Source organism: Lacerta agilis, chromosome 4, assembly GCF_009819535.1.
Source record: "Lacerta agilis isolate rLacAgi1 chromosome 4, rLacAgi1.pri, whole genome shotgun sequence".
Classification (NCBI taxonomy): domain Eukaryota; kingdom Metazoa; phylum Chordata; class Lepidosauria; order Squamata; family Lacertidae; genus Lacerta; species Lacerta agilis.
Genome location: NC_046315.1, coordinates 31748840 through 31762311, shown reverse-complemented (window position 1 = coordinate 31762311; position 13472 = coordinate 31748840). Strand labels below are relative to the sequence as shown.

Genomic DNA, 13472 nt, shown 5'->3' with positions numbered 1-13472 from the left:
TTTGAAGTTGACTTGCTTAGCAATTAACCATTTGCCTTGTATAAAAACCGGGATTCTTTGCCTGCATGTAAAACTAAGGCAAGGTGCTTTGAAACTTTTCCACTGAGCACCAATGGAAGCACTGCAGAAACCCATAGCCCAACTGGGCAGGCGAGGGAAAGGGGGGGGGGGAGTGCAGCCTGGTGTATTGCTCAGGTTCACTGAGGCATATCTACATAGCAAACCATGGTGAAAACCACCCCAGTGAATGCACCCACAATGTAGAGCTGCTTCACCTTCCTGCCAAAGGCATTTCAGCCTGTGCCTGGTGATAGTTCAGAAGTTCAGTTTGAAGTTTAAACCGATATCTGGTATCCATCTGTCATATCAGCTGGCATGAATTAAGAGGCGCCCCAAGATATGCAAGTGCAGCAATAGCTGCTGGATATTTTGAAGAGCAATATGGAGGGCCAAGACCCATCTGGTTTTACGATGGCTGATCTTGGCTTGAGATCCGTGGAACGCTTGCATCCTCTGCTCACCAAACTTACATAAGGGTTCAAACCAGACAACTATTGACTGAAGAAAACTGCATGAAGTGGATTATTATTTTTATCAGATGATCTTCTAACCAATATCTAAGGATGGAGCACAGATTTTGCTCTTTCCTATAAAGCTTCTGCATCAACAAAAACTGGAACATTCCTGTAATATAGGATTGAACCAATGATGGTCCGTGAATGCGCTTCAGGGAAGCATATTTAAATAAGTGATTATAAACAGAAACATATCTGAATCTGTATTACCTTTTTTTAAAGGATGTTTTTGAAAAATGGAATCAGACTAAATCTGGAAATGCTCTATTAAAACTTTATGGGAGTTTAAAAAAAAATCTTATACCTACAAAAAAAAGTCAAGTAAAGCTAAGCTCTTGCAGTGAAATATTGGGGGAAAGGTGGCAGCCCTGAGTATATTCAGAAAAAAACATAAGAAAAGGCCTAAAGGTGATCTAAGTCCAGCATCCAGGTGCTCACAGAAAATCTGCAAGCAGTTGGAAATAAAACTGCCAGTACAGTGGTACCTTGGTTCTCAAACTCCGTTCCAAAACCAAAGCATTCCAAAACCAAGGCACGCTTTCCCATAGAAAGTGATGCAAAATGGATTAATCCATTCCAGACATTTTAAAACAACCCCTAAAACAGCAATTTAACATGAATTTTACTATCTAACGAGACCACTGATCCATAAAATGGAAGCAATAAACAATGTACTGCAGTCACACAACCAATCAAGGTTCCAAGCTGTTTGAGAACCAAGGCCTTTGAGAACCAAGGTACCACTGTATTGGCAGTTTTATTTCCAACCCGTCCTAATAATCACTGGAATTTGCCTTTTTCACAGCTGCCACACGCTAGCTAGACATCATCACTTGAGCTATCCACTACTAACCCAAGGTCTCACTCCTAATCCATCATCACCATTTCACAACCCATTCACTTATACGTATGTGAAATTAGGAAGAATTTTTTCCCAGTGTACTTCTCCTTACACTTCTTATGTAATTTGCCATTTTACTGCCAGTTCTCCCAACTTGGAGAGATACTTTCAGGGCTCCTTTTTGTTTTAAGCATAAAATAGTTCGGAAACTTAATTGGATATAGTGGGGAAAAGAGAAGATGTGTCCCAATCAAAATCCACTTCCATGGCAAAACTCAAATATTTGTCATTGTGTAATGCAGCAAGAACAAGTCACTGATAATTTTTTAAAAAATGAAGCCCATTACATATTGCACATTAAAAGCAAAACAAAAAAGTCCCAAATGTTGTTGTTGGATAGAAATGTCTGGATTATGGGCTACATACACAAAGCATACACCAATGCTGTCAATGCAAAGCTATAATACACATTGTCATAGTTTTGCACAGTGTATCTGTCACAAGTATTTTTAAAGCCACGTGTTTTGTGTCTGCTTTGTTCTTGCAAGTCAATATTAGATTTAACAACTAGGTACTCCTCAGATCCTCGCAATAGCTAAATGCCTATTCAAAAGAAGATGTTCCAACTATGACCCATAGAGGAATTTGACTGCAATTATACTAGCTTTTTCCAAGTCATGAAGTACACTGAGAAATAGCTGTAACTACATTAAATGGCATCTCAAATGTGGATTTCAGTTCAACTCCACAAGGCCATTAGCAAAACAACAACCCCAAACTTGCATAATTATAAGAAAGATGGGTCTTTGAAATTTTATTTATGTATTTATAACATCAAATTTACAACCTTTCCTTCCTCCCCTAAGGGATGCCTCACAATAATAATTTAAATTGTATTAGTTACAGGTAGGTAGCCGTGTTGGTCTGCCAAAGTCAAAATAAAAAAAATCCTTCCAGTAGCACTTTAGAGACCAACTAAGTTTGTTCTTGGTATGAGCTTTCGTATCTGAAGAAGTGTGCATGCACACGAAAGCTCATACCAAGAACAAACTTAGTTGGTCTCTAAGGTGCTACTGGAAGGATTTTTTTATTTTTTATTTTGTTTTAAAAATTGTATTGTGATCCACATTCACATTCTGATATTCAGCTGCCACAGTTTGTCAAATGTGATTGTTTTTCTTTAAATGTTTGTTTATAACAGTTTAGGAAACAGTTTGGCTTCCAGCTTTTAACAGACAGCTTTTCTAGAAGTGTCTGTTAATGAGAAATGTGAATGCACATGACAGCTGAGTACAGATATGGATATGAATACTGTATACAAAATCTGTCAGGCAATCTGTAGCAAGTCCTTACAGAGTTAAGATTCACAGAAGGTTCCTGAATGCTTTCAAAATGATTAAAGACTGATAGCGATGCCTATTTTCTTACACTGAATAGAAAGGTAGATTTTCCTTTTCGTAAATTTATACTGCATAACACACACTAGGTTTGTCAAATCACAACCATTATCTCCTCTTCCTCTAGCACTTTCTCTCGGGAATTACCGGTAGTAAAATGTGGGATCTACTTGCAAGCAATAAGCTTAGGGTCAGCCTGCAAAAACTCCTTTTCATGAAAACTAGACAAGTTTTTCATCAATTTGGGTTTAAGACTGTAGGGAAGAGATTGGAACCAAAATTAAGAGCACAATCCTAATCACGCTTTTTCAGAAGCCAGTCTTATTTAAAGGGGCTTACTCCCAGCCCCATGATCACTGCAGATGGTGACAGTAGTCACGAAATTAAAAGACACCTGCTTCTTAGGAGAAAAGTGATGACAAACCTAGACAGCATATAAAAAACAGAGACATCATCTTGCTGACAAAGGTCTGTATAGTTAAAGCTATGGTTTTCCCAGTAGTGATGTATGGAAGTGAGAGCTGGACCATAAAGAAGGCTGACCGTCGAAGAATTAATGTTTTTGAATTATGGTGCTGGAGAAGACTATTGAGAGTCCCATGGACTGCAAGAAGATCAAACCTATCCATTCTGAAGGAAATCTGCCCTGAGTGCTCACTGGAAGGATAGATCCTGAAGCTGAGGCTCCAATACTTTGGCCACCTCATGAGAAGAGAAGACTCCCTGTAAAAGATTGAGGGCACAAGGAGGAGGGGACGACAGAGGACGAGATGGTTGGAGAGTGTTCTCGAAGCTACCAACACGAGTTTGACCAAACTGCGGGAGGCAGTGGAAGACAAGAGTGCCTGGCATGCTCTGGTCCATGAGGTCACAAAGTCGGACACCACTAAACAACTAAACATTAACAACTCCCAGGTAGGTAGAGCCAGGACTGCCACCTAAGTCACCAGCTGCCACAAATGAGAAGGCACTGCAGGTGAATGGAAAAGCTGCTTCTGTGGGTTAGCATCTTACCACCAACCAGGCCCTGATTCCATCTGCAGCTCCTTCTTCCCACTTCCTCTGGAACAAAGAGCCTGAAAAACCTGAACTATTTCAGGGACCTCTGACAAGGACCACAACAGTGCCATGAACACCACTACATTTCCCTAAAATGCTGCATTCTTTTGTAGAGTTCCATTGTAAACAATATTGGCTGAAAAGCAGAGCTGCGCAAAAATGGCCTCTCAAAATTCTCCATGCTACTTGCAGGTGGAGAAATTAGGCTTACCTTTCTCTGAATATTCTCAAGGGTTATTTTTCTGTTTCTTGGAGGTGGGGCCTCCCACTATCAACAACTGTATTGAATGCCTGACCACCATTTGCAGCTCCCATAATGACCCCAAGCTAGCATCATTCCAGGACACTGGTAGGCAGGAAGAAGAATGGCGGCAACCACAAAAAATGGCTGAGAATATTCCAAGAACATTCTACAAAATGGCTGCCTTTTGTGGGTTTTTTGTTACTTGAATGGAGCATATAAACATTTCTTAAGACTTCCCAGTCAGAAAGGGAAAGGTGTAGACCAGGCATAGGCAACCTCGGCCCTCCAGGTGTTTTGGGACTACAACTCCCATGATCCCTAGCTAACAGGACCAGTGGTCAAGGATGATGGGAATTGTAGTCCCAAAACATTGGGGGGGGGGGGACAAGGTTGCCTATGCCTGGTGTAGACTTTTCTCCAAATGTATTCTCTCAGGGAGAATAGTACAGTAATAGGAACTACCACCACCACAACCCCTACTGGGGAGATCAACTAACATCAATTCTGTTAACTAGTTTTGCAGTCTACAAAGCTTGAAGCTTCATGAACTGACCAACTTTTATCCTTTTATTCTAAAATAGAAACTCATTCAAACGACAATCCTACAGTATCCATATACTGTAATGTAATGCCTCATCTAGTACATTATATGGCAGTTTTGTAACAAGCTTTCAGCTTTCATTCTCTATTTTCTCATTTGTGTAAATAACAAGAAATGCAGTCAGATGCAACTGAAAGAGAACACTAAAGAGCTGCGCACGCACAAGCTTCAGGAATTTCCTATCCCAAACTCATCACCTTTAGTGTTAATCTATGCCTGCACTCTCCTTTTTACTGAAAGCTTTACAAAAGTGACACTACACATTAAAAACCAGCTTTAAATCATTCTTAGACACTGCCTATTCTTCATTATGTTACTTAATAATCTCAAAATGTCAAGCTGGAGGAAAATGGGAGTTATTTCAAGTATCACTCCTTAACATTCCTCAGGCTATTCCCCTTTTACTTTCTGAAAAGAGAGGGGTTTGGGTCTTGAGCCTTCTTGGAATTTATATCTTATTTGGCTTGCCCCCTCCCCAGTGGGGCCTATGGAGATTAGCAATGGAAATGCTATCTGTATACTCTGAGAAGCACTCAAGTCAACACAACTGAAAGCTGGTTCCAGCGCGGGGGGGGGGGCGGAGGGGAGAGGGAGAGAGACACCAGATATCATCACATTTCAAACATCACTTCTTCATTTCGGTGAAGACACCAGCACGACGCTTGCACCATTCAACCTATATGGATGCAAAACACTTTGCACGCACCCAAGTGGCCTCGGTGGGAAGCTGTTTATCATCGCTGCCCCCCCCAACCCCTCGTGCGTGGCGTGGGTTACATGCGTGGGGCGGGCGGCACGCACCTTTGGCAAAGTCGGAAGCCAGGGGAGTGCAGGCCGCTGAGAACCAGCTGCACGAACACTAAAGACCATTTGCAGGGGCCCGAGGGCTTTCCCGTGGACCTTTCGCTCTCATGCACCTTTGCTTCCCAAAAAGCACTTGTTTAAAAGGTCAAGCAGTAAGCCCTGCCTTTTTCTCCTCGACGGGTTTCGGAGGGGAGCTTCCAAGAGCTCGTGGGTAATTGAGGAGGTGCTGTCGGGGGGGAGGGCAGAGTACCCTCAGGGCAGGGAGGCGGCGAAGTAAGCCTGCTGACGTGGAAAAGCGGGGTGCACCGTGGCCACCTAGACGCCCCCGTCCCTCCCCAATGCCCGCGACGGCACCTGAGAGAGTGAGGGGCAGGAGGGGTGACTCTTCCTCCCCCTCGGGCTTCTGGGAGGGCACCAAGCAAGAAAGGCGGGAAGGCTGCCCCTCTGGTCCCTCCCCTCCCGACGGGGCTCCCGCACGCACCTTTCTGCGCCGCCGCGTCCCGCCTGAGCAGCAACAGGAGAAGGAGGAGGGAGGCCAGCGCCGGCCGGGTCCCCCGGGGGAGCGGGCGCTCCGGGCTGCTCACCATACCCCGCGTCTCGGGCGCAGCAGCCGGCAGTCCGAATGCATCCCGAGCCGAGCAACTTGGCCGCGCTGCTCTCGCCTTGCCGCCTTCTTCGCGCCTCCTCCCGGCTTGCGCGCCGTCCCCGCGCGGATCCGTCCAGCCTCCGGCCGCCGCCCCCTCCCCTTCCTCTCCTTCCCCCACCCACCAACCCGCACGGCGCGCTCCCACCGCCCCCGATGGGCGCAACCACTTCCGGGTCCGCTGCAGCCGCCCCTTCCCCGCCTCCTGCAGCCGAAAGTTCCCCAGCGGAGCCCGTCTGGCCGCTTCCCACCTCCCGGAGTTGAGGCGCCCTCCTTCGCCGCTCCGCGGGGAGAAGGCGGGAGGAGAGGGAGGGGGGGAACGCACGCGCGCGCGCAAACACACAGAGCAACAAAGAGTCCTCCTCGGGGTACTGCACCGAGGGGCGCGTTGCGGCCAAAGGTCTTCGTGGACTCTGCCCAGGAGTCTCGGTTGGGCGGGGGTAGCGTTAGAGCGAAGCTTGTGGGAATGGCTGAAATGCAAGGCGTGGGAGAAGGGGGGCCAGGTCGTTTCCCCCCCCCCCCAAGTTAGTGGTAATTCACTCCAAGGTGATGGAACGAAGGGCGCCCTTCGCAGGTGCTCAAAAACAGTTTCTTCTCAGGCGAGGTTCCCTGAGAGTGGAAATGGGCTTTGGGGCTTCCTTGCGAGTCGTGGTTCATGGCTTAGTATTGTGTAGATTGACATTTCTTAAAAGTTGTATTGCAATCACGTGCTCTTTAGCTCAATTTTGCATTTTTTCTATATTTTACAATCCTCCAACTCTTTCTTGGTGTATGTATACACACAGAATGCTTTATTTCAGGGTGTACTCAATGGTACACAGTACTGGGCACCTCTGTTGTTAAAAAGTGTGGCACTTACTATAACAATTTAATGATGAGTACTGGTGGGTGGAGCTCCCGTTGCTCGGTCCCAGCTCCTGCCCACCTAGCAGTTCGAAAGCACGTCAAAGTGCAAATAGATAAATAGGTATCGCTCCGGCAGGAAGGTAAACGGCATTTCTGTGCGCTGCTCTAGTTCACCAGAAGCGGCTTAGTCATGCTGGCCACATGTGGCCCCACATGGCCCGGAAGCTGGACGCCGGCTCCCTTGGCCAGTAACGCGAGATGAGCGCCGCAACCGCAGAGTCGGACACGACTGGACCTTGGTCAGGGGTACCTTTACCTTCACCTTTACCTTCACCAGCACCCATTAGACAGACAAACCTGGATATATAATAACTGGAATACGCTGCAGTCTCCTATCAACAACTTAATTAGAATTTATTATTGCTGCAATGAAATAATTAGCTGAAGAACTGCTTCAGATTTTTACTCTGCTGCAATGGAAGCACTAACTTGGAGAATAACTTGGTCTCTAAGGTGCTATTGGAAGGAATTTTTTATTTTGTTTTGACTATGGCAGACCAACACGGCTACCTACCTGTAATTGGAGAAAAATATTTGGATTCCCCTCAACAGCTGAATAAGGACTGTACATTCCTCACGCAGTAAAACTGTTGTCCTGAAAGGCTCTAACAGTAGAGTTTAGTTCTGTTGCCGGGAAGACTTGTGCTACAATGAACTTCTTAGGGGTCATAGCTGTTCTTGTTTAAGAGAGACTGCCGTTAGGGTTCTTATAGGCAGCTGGTATATGTTGCAACATGTAGTTAACAAGAGCAATCTATTTGGTTTAAAGCAAATAAATACTATATAAAGTAGTTATGAAACACAGAAACAAAAATATTTAAAAAGCAGTTATAAGCTTCTGAACAAAATTTAGCTTTTGCATTTGTCTTGAGTGCGTGGAAGTTCCACATACAGGAATCTCTCTTTTAAGTGCTCGGATCATAATAGTTTCTTTGATCTGTTTTTATATGGAAAATTTATTTGATCTGCATGTGACTGACACACAATTTTAAACAATTTATCTATTCCTTCCTTCCTGTCTGCACATACACCGTATTTTTCCGTCTATAAGACGCCCCCATGTATAAGACACCCCCTATTTTTTGGGACTCAGATTTAAGAAAATGGGGGGAGATATATCCATGTATAAGACGTGCCCTAATTTTTGACATTTTTTAAAAGGAAAATCAGTCTTATACAGTGGTACCTCGCAAGACGAATGCCTCGCACAACGAAAAACTCGCTAGACGAAAGGCATTCGCTAACGAAAGGGTGACTCGCAAGACGAATTTCCCTATGGGCTTGCCTCGCAAGACGAAAATTTCAATGCATTCCTATGGGAATTAAATTCCTATGCATTCCTATGGTTGTGCTTCGCAAGACGAATTTTTCGCAATACGAAACGACTCGCAGAACGAATTAATTTCGTCTTGCGAGGCACCACTGTACACGGAAAAATACAGTACATCTAAAGCTATCTTCAAGCAAGTATTTAGTTGGATTGGATTAACAACACTATTTCTTCTTGCCTATTAAGTGAAGCTGTGTGTGTGTGTGTGTTTTAAGCACACCCCACTTTTTCCATTTGTGGGCTAAATCTGATATTCTCAAGCTCTTTTCCTGGCAGGCACAATACAGTGGTACCTTGGTTTGCATATGTTTTGGATTACAAACACGTCAAACCCGGAAGTGCGTGTCCCGGTTTGCAACCTTTTTAGGATTACAGTGGTGCCCTGCTAGACGAATGCCTCGCTAGACGAAAAACTCGGTAGACGAATGGCATTCGCTAGCGGAAGGCTGCCCCACAAGACGAAAAAGTCAATGGGGCTGCCTCGCAAGACGAATTTTTTTTTCCGACGCGAAAATCTCCACGCTGCATTGCCGCTTCGCTAGATGAAAAATTCGCTCTACGAAGACACTCGTAGAACGAGTTATTTTCGTCTAGCGGGGCACCACTGTACAACCCTTTTTCTTTTTTTTTTGGATTATGAACAATTTTTTTTTGAGGGCCCATTGGCGAAAGCACGCCTTGGGTTACAACCTGTTTTGGTTTACAAACGGACCTCCGGAACGGACTATGGTTGTAAACCAAGGTACCACTGTATATGATACAGTCTTGAAAAATAAACAAGAAATGGTATAGCTGAAGGTATAGCTAATGTGGTATCATCTGAATGTTCCAGACTGCAGCTTCCATCACCTCTGATTATTGGCCATGTTGGCTGGGCTGATACGACATCTGGAAGATACCTCTGACATAGTACAAGCTATGAGGCTGGATGTCCCCAATTCAAATTTCAGCTCAACTATAAACTCACTGCTAAGCGTCAACTCTACATCTGTAGTTTGGAGATTACACAACTGGCTACCCTTACATGGTGCCAAATACACATTAAACTTAAAAGCTATAATTTCAATTTACTGGACCCACTTTGGCCACAGATATCCTCTTCTATAACCTAAAATAATGTGTGCCTGTAAAGAATCTCATCTGCATTTAGTAAGGCAAAGCTTGCCAGAGAGAAGTACAATGCAGATCAAAGTTCACAGCTTTACAGAGCAGTTTCATACAGAAAAGCTTAAGAAGTTCTTTTATACTTAATACAGTCACTGGACTAACAATACATTCAGGTGAATATATATAGGTTAGCTAATTAACTCCTTCCAAATCCAGAATGCAGCAGCTAGACTGGTGACTGGGAGTGGCCGCCGGGACCACATAACACCGGTCCTGAGAGATCTACATTGGCTCCCAGTACGTTTCCGAGCACAATTCTGAGTGTTGGTGTTGACCTTTAAAGCCCTAAACGGCCTTGGTCCTGTATACCTGAAGGAGCGTCTCCACCCCCACCGTTCAGCCCGGACACTGAGATCCAGCGCCGAGGGCCTTCTGGCAGTTCCCTCATTGCGAGAAGCAAAGCTACAGGGAACCAGGCAGAGGGCCTTCTCGGTAGTGGCGCCCGCCCTGTGGAACACCCTCCCATCAGGGGTCAGAGAGATAAACAACTACCTGTCATTTAGAAAATACCTGAAGGCAGCCCTGTTTGGGGAAGTTTTTAATCTGTGACTTTGTATTGTATTTTGATATTTGTTGGAAGCCACCCAGAGTGGCCGGGGAGACCCAGCCAGATGAGCGGGGGATAAATAATATATTATATTATTATTATTATTATTATTATTATTATTATTATTATTATTATTACAATTTATATTTCAGATGAGTTATTAAAGACCTTTCTAACAACAGTAAGAATGCTTGGGCAATGGAAGAAATTTCTTATAAAAGTTGCAAAAACTTTTATCTCTGGACGTTTGAAGAAAGCGTCAGTTGCATCAGAGGTAGAGTTTTCCATCTTACTGTGTTCTCTCTGTTTCTCCTACCTCTTAATTCTTCTACACCTCAGTTTGGCTACTTCAAAAGAGATTAGGTCTTGGATCATCTACTAAGAAGGGATTCTTTCTGCATTAAGCATTTTATTGAGCTCCATATTTTGCATTATTATCTCTTCCTTGTACATAAAGCTTTCAGTTTTTCACAGGAATTTCATATCCTGTGCTGCCAGAGAATGTGTCATTATTAGATTGCACACAAAGAATCTCTGTCTATCAGACTTTCTCTCTCTCCCATTTCTATTATTAAGCAGTATATTATTGCCTTTGCTGACAGCTCAGAATTTAATTCAAGACTCTCTGCTATTTGAAAATGGAAATGAATCATATACATTGGCAAAATGGTGCTCATCATATTAGCAATAAACTTGGCCACATTTAAATCATGCATCCTCCGCAAAGCTTCCCCTTTATAGACCACAAAACATTAGTTTACCTAGTTTTGACCACAGTCTGCTGCAGTACTGTGAGAACTGCTGCCATTATATTAATGGGAGGGCAAAACATAACTATTAATGGTTTAACAACATGATCAGAAGTAGGAGAATTCATTCACAATAAAATCATAACCATTGCATCTGCCTTACTTCATTTCTAAGCATTTCCTTAGGTATGAATGCTTACTCCAAATACTATGCAGCATTTATTGACCACCTCCAGTGTATTAGGTACTATATAGAGTGGGCAGATTTCAGGCTTGTTTGATTTGCTATGGTTACAACTCCAAGATTCATTCATCAGAACCAAGTGCACAATGGGAGAGTGGAATCGGTCACCTACTGAACCCCATGAACTCAAACACTGTGTATAGAAACACACAGCTACATGTGAGAACCATAGATTGAAGTTTCTAAAACAAAACTTTCAAAGTGGAGAGTACAGCTGCACAAAGACCTGTTCAAAAGCTGCCAGTGAATACCCATATTTTACAGGTTAGGAACCCTGAGGCTAAGGAATAAGTGATTATTTGTTTCTTTGTTTGAATTTGTTGCCTGCCCTTCATTGCAAATTCCCAGAGCAGTGTGCATACCATGTATTTTAAAAAATCAAATACAAGTATTAAAACACCCTAATTAAAACTACACAGAAATTTGTATAGTGCAAAAGGCATGGGTGGGGGGGGGGCAGGTAAGGTGTGGAGGGGAACGACCTATTCTAAAATTTGTTCCCTAAAGCTTGGGCAAACAGATTATATATAGCACAAGAAGAAGAGCACTCTTTCTCCGCTTGTGATTCTCAGCAACTGGTGTTCAGAGGCTTCCGAGGGCCTTCCCAAGACATTTTGGCAACTGAGGCAGATCCCAAAATGGCATCCTCACTCCCCGCCAGGGAAGAAGAGATGAGGAATGTCTGCATCAGAAATAAGGGGATGGGAGAAAGATTGACATCAGGATCTGCCACTCTGGTGAATTCTGCCACCTGAGGCAGTTGCCACACATTGCCTCATGGGTGGGCCCACCCTGCTGCTTCCAATACTGGAAGTAGTACCCAGCCATCATGGCTAGTGGCTATCAATAGCCTTATCCTCTATGAATTTGTCTAAACTCCTGTGAGTATGAAACATGACAGGTAGACATTCTCCCTTCTTGCCCATGACCCTTTCACAGGGGCTGGGGCTATGCGTGGAGGTCACTGAATTTGAGAACCCATGTTGCTTCAGTTCTGAGCAGCTGCTGTACAGGAGTATCATAGAGGCCTTTACCATGCAGCATTTCACATTACACCAACGTTTGAAAAAACAACAAAACCCAAGATGCTTGAAAATGACTTATTATGAGCTGTTTGTAAATGATAAGTAAATCTGGGGCCAAGGAACAGTAGCATTCACCAAGCTGCTTTTTTTTTTAGTTCTGTATTTCATACATATGCTTGATCCTTCCTGAGCAACCGTTAACAAGGTCAGCTGCCTTGAGAATTTAATTTGGGATCATTTTGTTTCCAAACAGTATCGGAGTTAGGAACAGCAAGCAGGCACAAACAGTCCCACCAGAAGCTGCGAGGAAACATCTGGTGATATGATCTGTTTCAAGGCTCTGAGAGGAGCATAATGTGCTGTGCTAAAACGTATTTCTTCTATTTGTGCACCACCAAGTTGCACAGAAAGCAGGTCACCAGGTCTCTCCTTTTTATAAACTCATTCTGAGATGTTTTAGGTGTTTTCACCTCAAGTGTGTGTGTGTGCGTGTGTGTAAAAACAAGCGTGTTTGCAGGCATTTTCTTTATATGTGTATTATTTTTATTTCTTTATTTGTTGCATTTACACCCCACCTTTTTTCTTCAAGTTCTCAAGGTGACATAAATGGTACCCTGAGCACCCACACTCAATTCCCACAACAATCCTGTGAGGTAGGTTAGGCTGAGCAATTGTAACTGCCCCAAGATCACCCAGTGAGCTTTCTGGCCAAGTGGGGATTTGAACCCTAGTCTCTCAGGCTCTAGTCCAACACTCTAATCACTACACCACACTGGAAGCTGCCTTGGTCCATCCAGCTCAGTACTGTCTACACTGACTGACAGTGGCTCCCCAGAATTTCAGACATGGTTCTCTCGTAGCCCTACCTGGGCAAGCTGGGGATTGAACCTGGGGCCTTCTTGATGCAAAACAGATGCTCTGCCACTGAGCTGAGGCCCTTCCCAAATTTGGAAAACATTCTTTATTACATTCAAGAGCATGTCGACAGCTGGTTTTTTTAAAGTACTGGTTATTTCCACATACATCACAGGTTGGAATCCCAGTCAATGTGAGCTCCCTGTGCATACTTTTTACACCAGATCAAGGGAACCCGTGGCCCTCCAAATGTTGTTTGACTCCAACTTCCATCACCCGCAGCTAGCATGACCAGTGGACAGGCATGATGGGAACTGTAGTCCAACAACATTTGGAGGACCACAAGTTCCCCATTCCCATTTACCTGTACATCATTTTTTGTCCAAATCAGCACGCAGGGTCATCTGGACCAGAAGAAGCTCACCATCTGGCCAGTGTCATGAATAATAGCCATTGATAGCCTTACCCAGAGGATAGATTTATCC

At 44.0% G+C, this 13472-nt stretch overlaps 1 protein-coding gene across 2 annotated transcripts in view; it reads right to left on the bottom strand.

Annotated features, from left to right (window-relative positions):
- Positions 1-6400, bottom strand: part of DCBLD2 (discoidin, CUB and LCCL domain containing 2) — a 30344-nt gene extending 23944 nt beyond the window's left edge. Inside the window, exon 1 of one of the 2 annotated variants that reach the window (XM_033146609.1) lies at positions 6003-6400. In XM_033146609.1, the coding sequence (XP_033002500.1) occupies positions 6003-6108 (106 nt within the window). In that variant the 5' untranslated portion in view covers positions 6109-6400. The remainder of the gene's footprint in view (positions 1-6002) is intronic. The other variant, XM_033146608.1, reaches the window with a different exon arrangement.
- Between the last annotated feature and the right edge of the window lie 7072 nt (positions 6401-13472).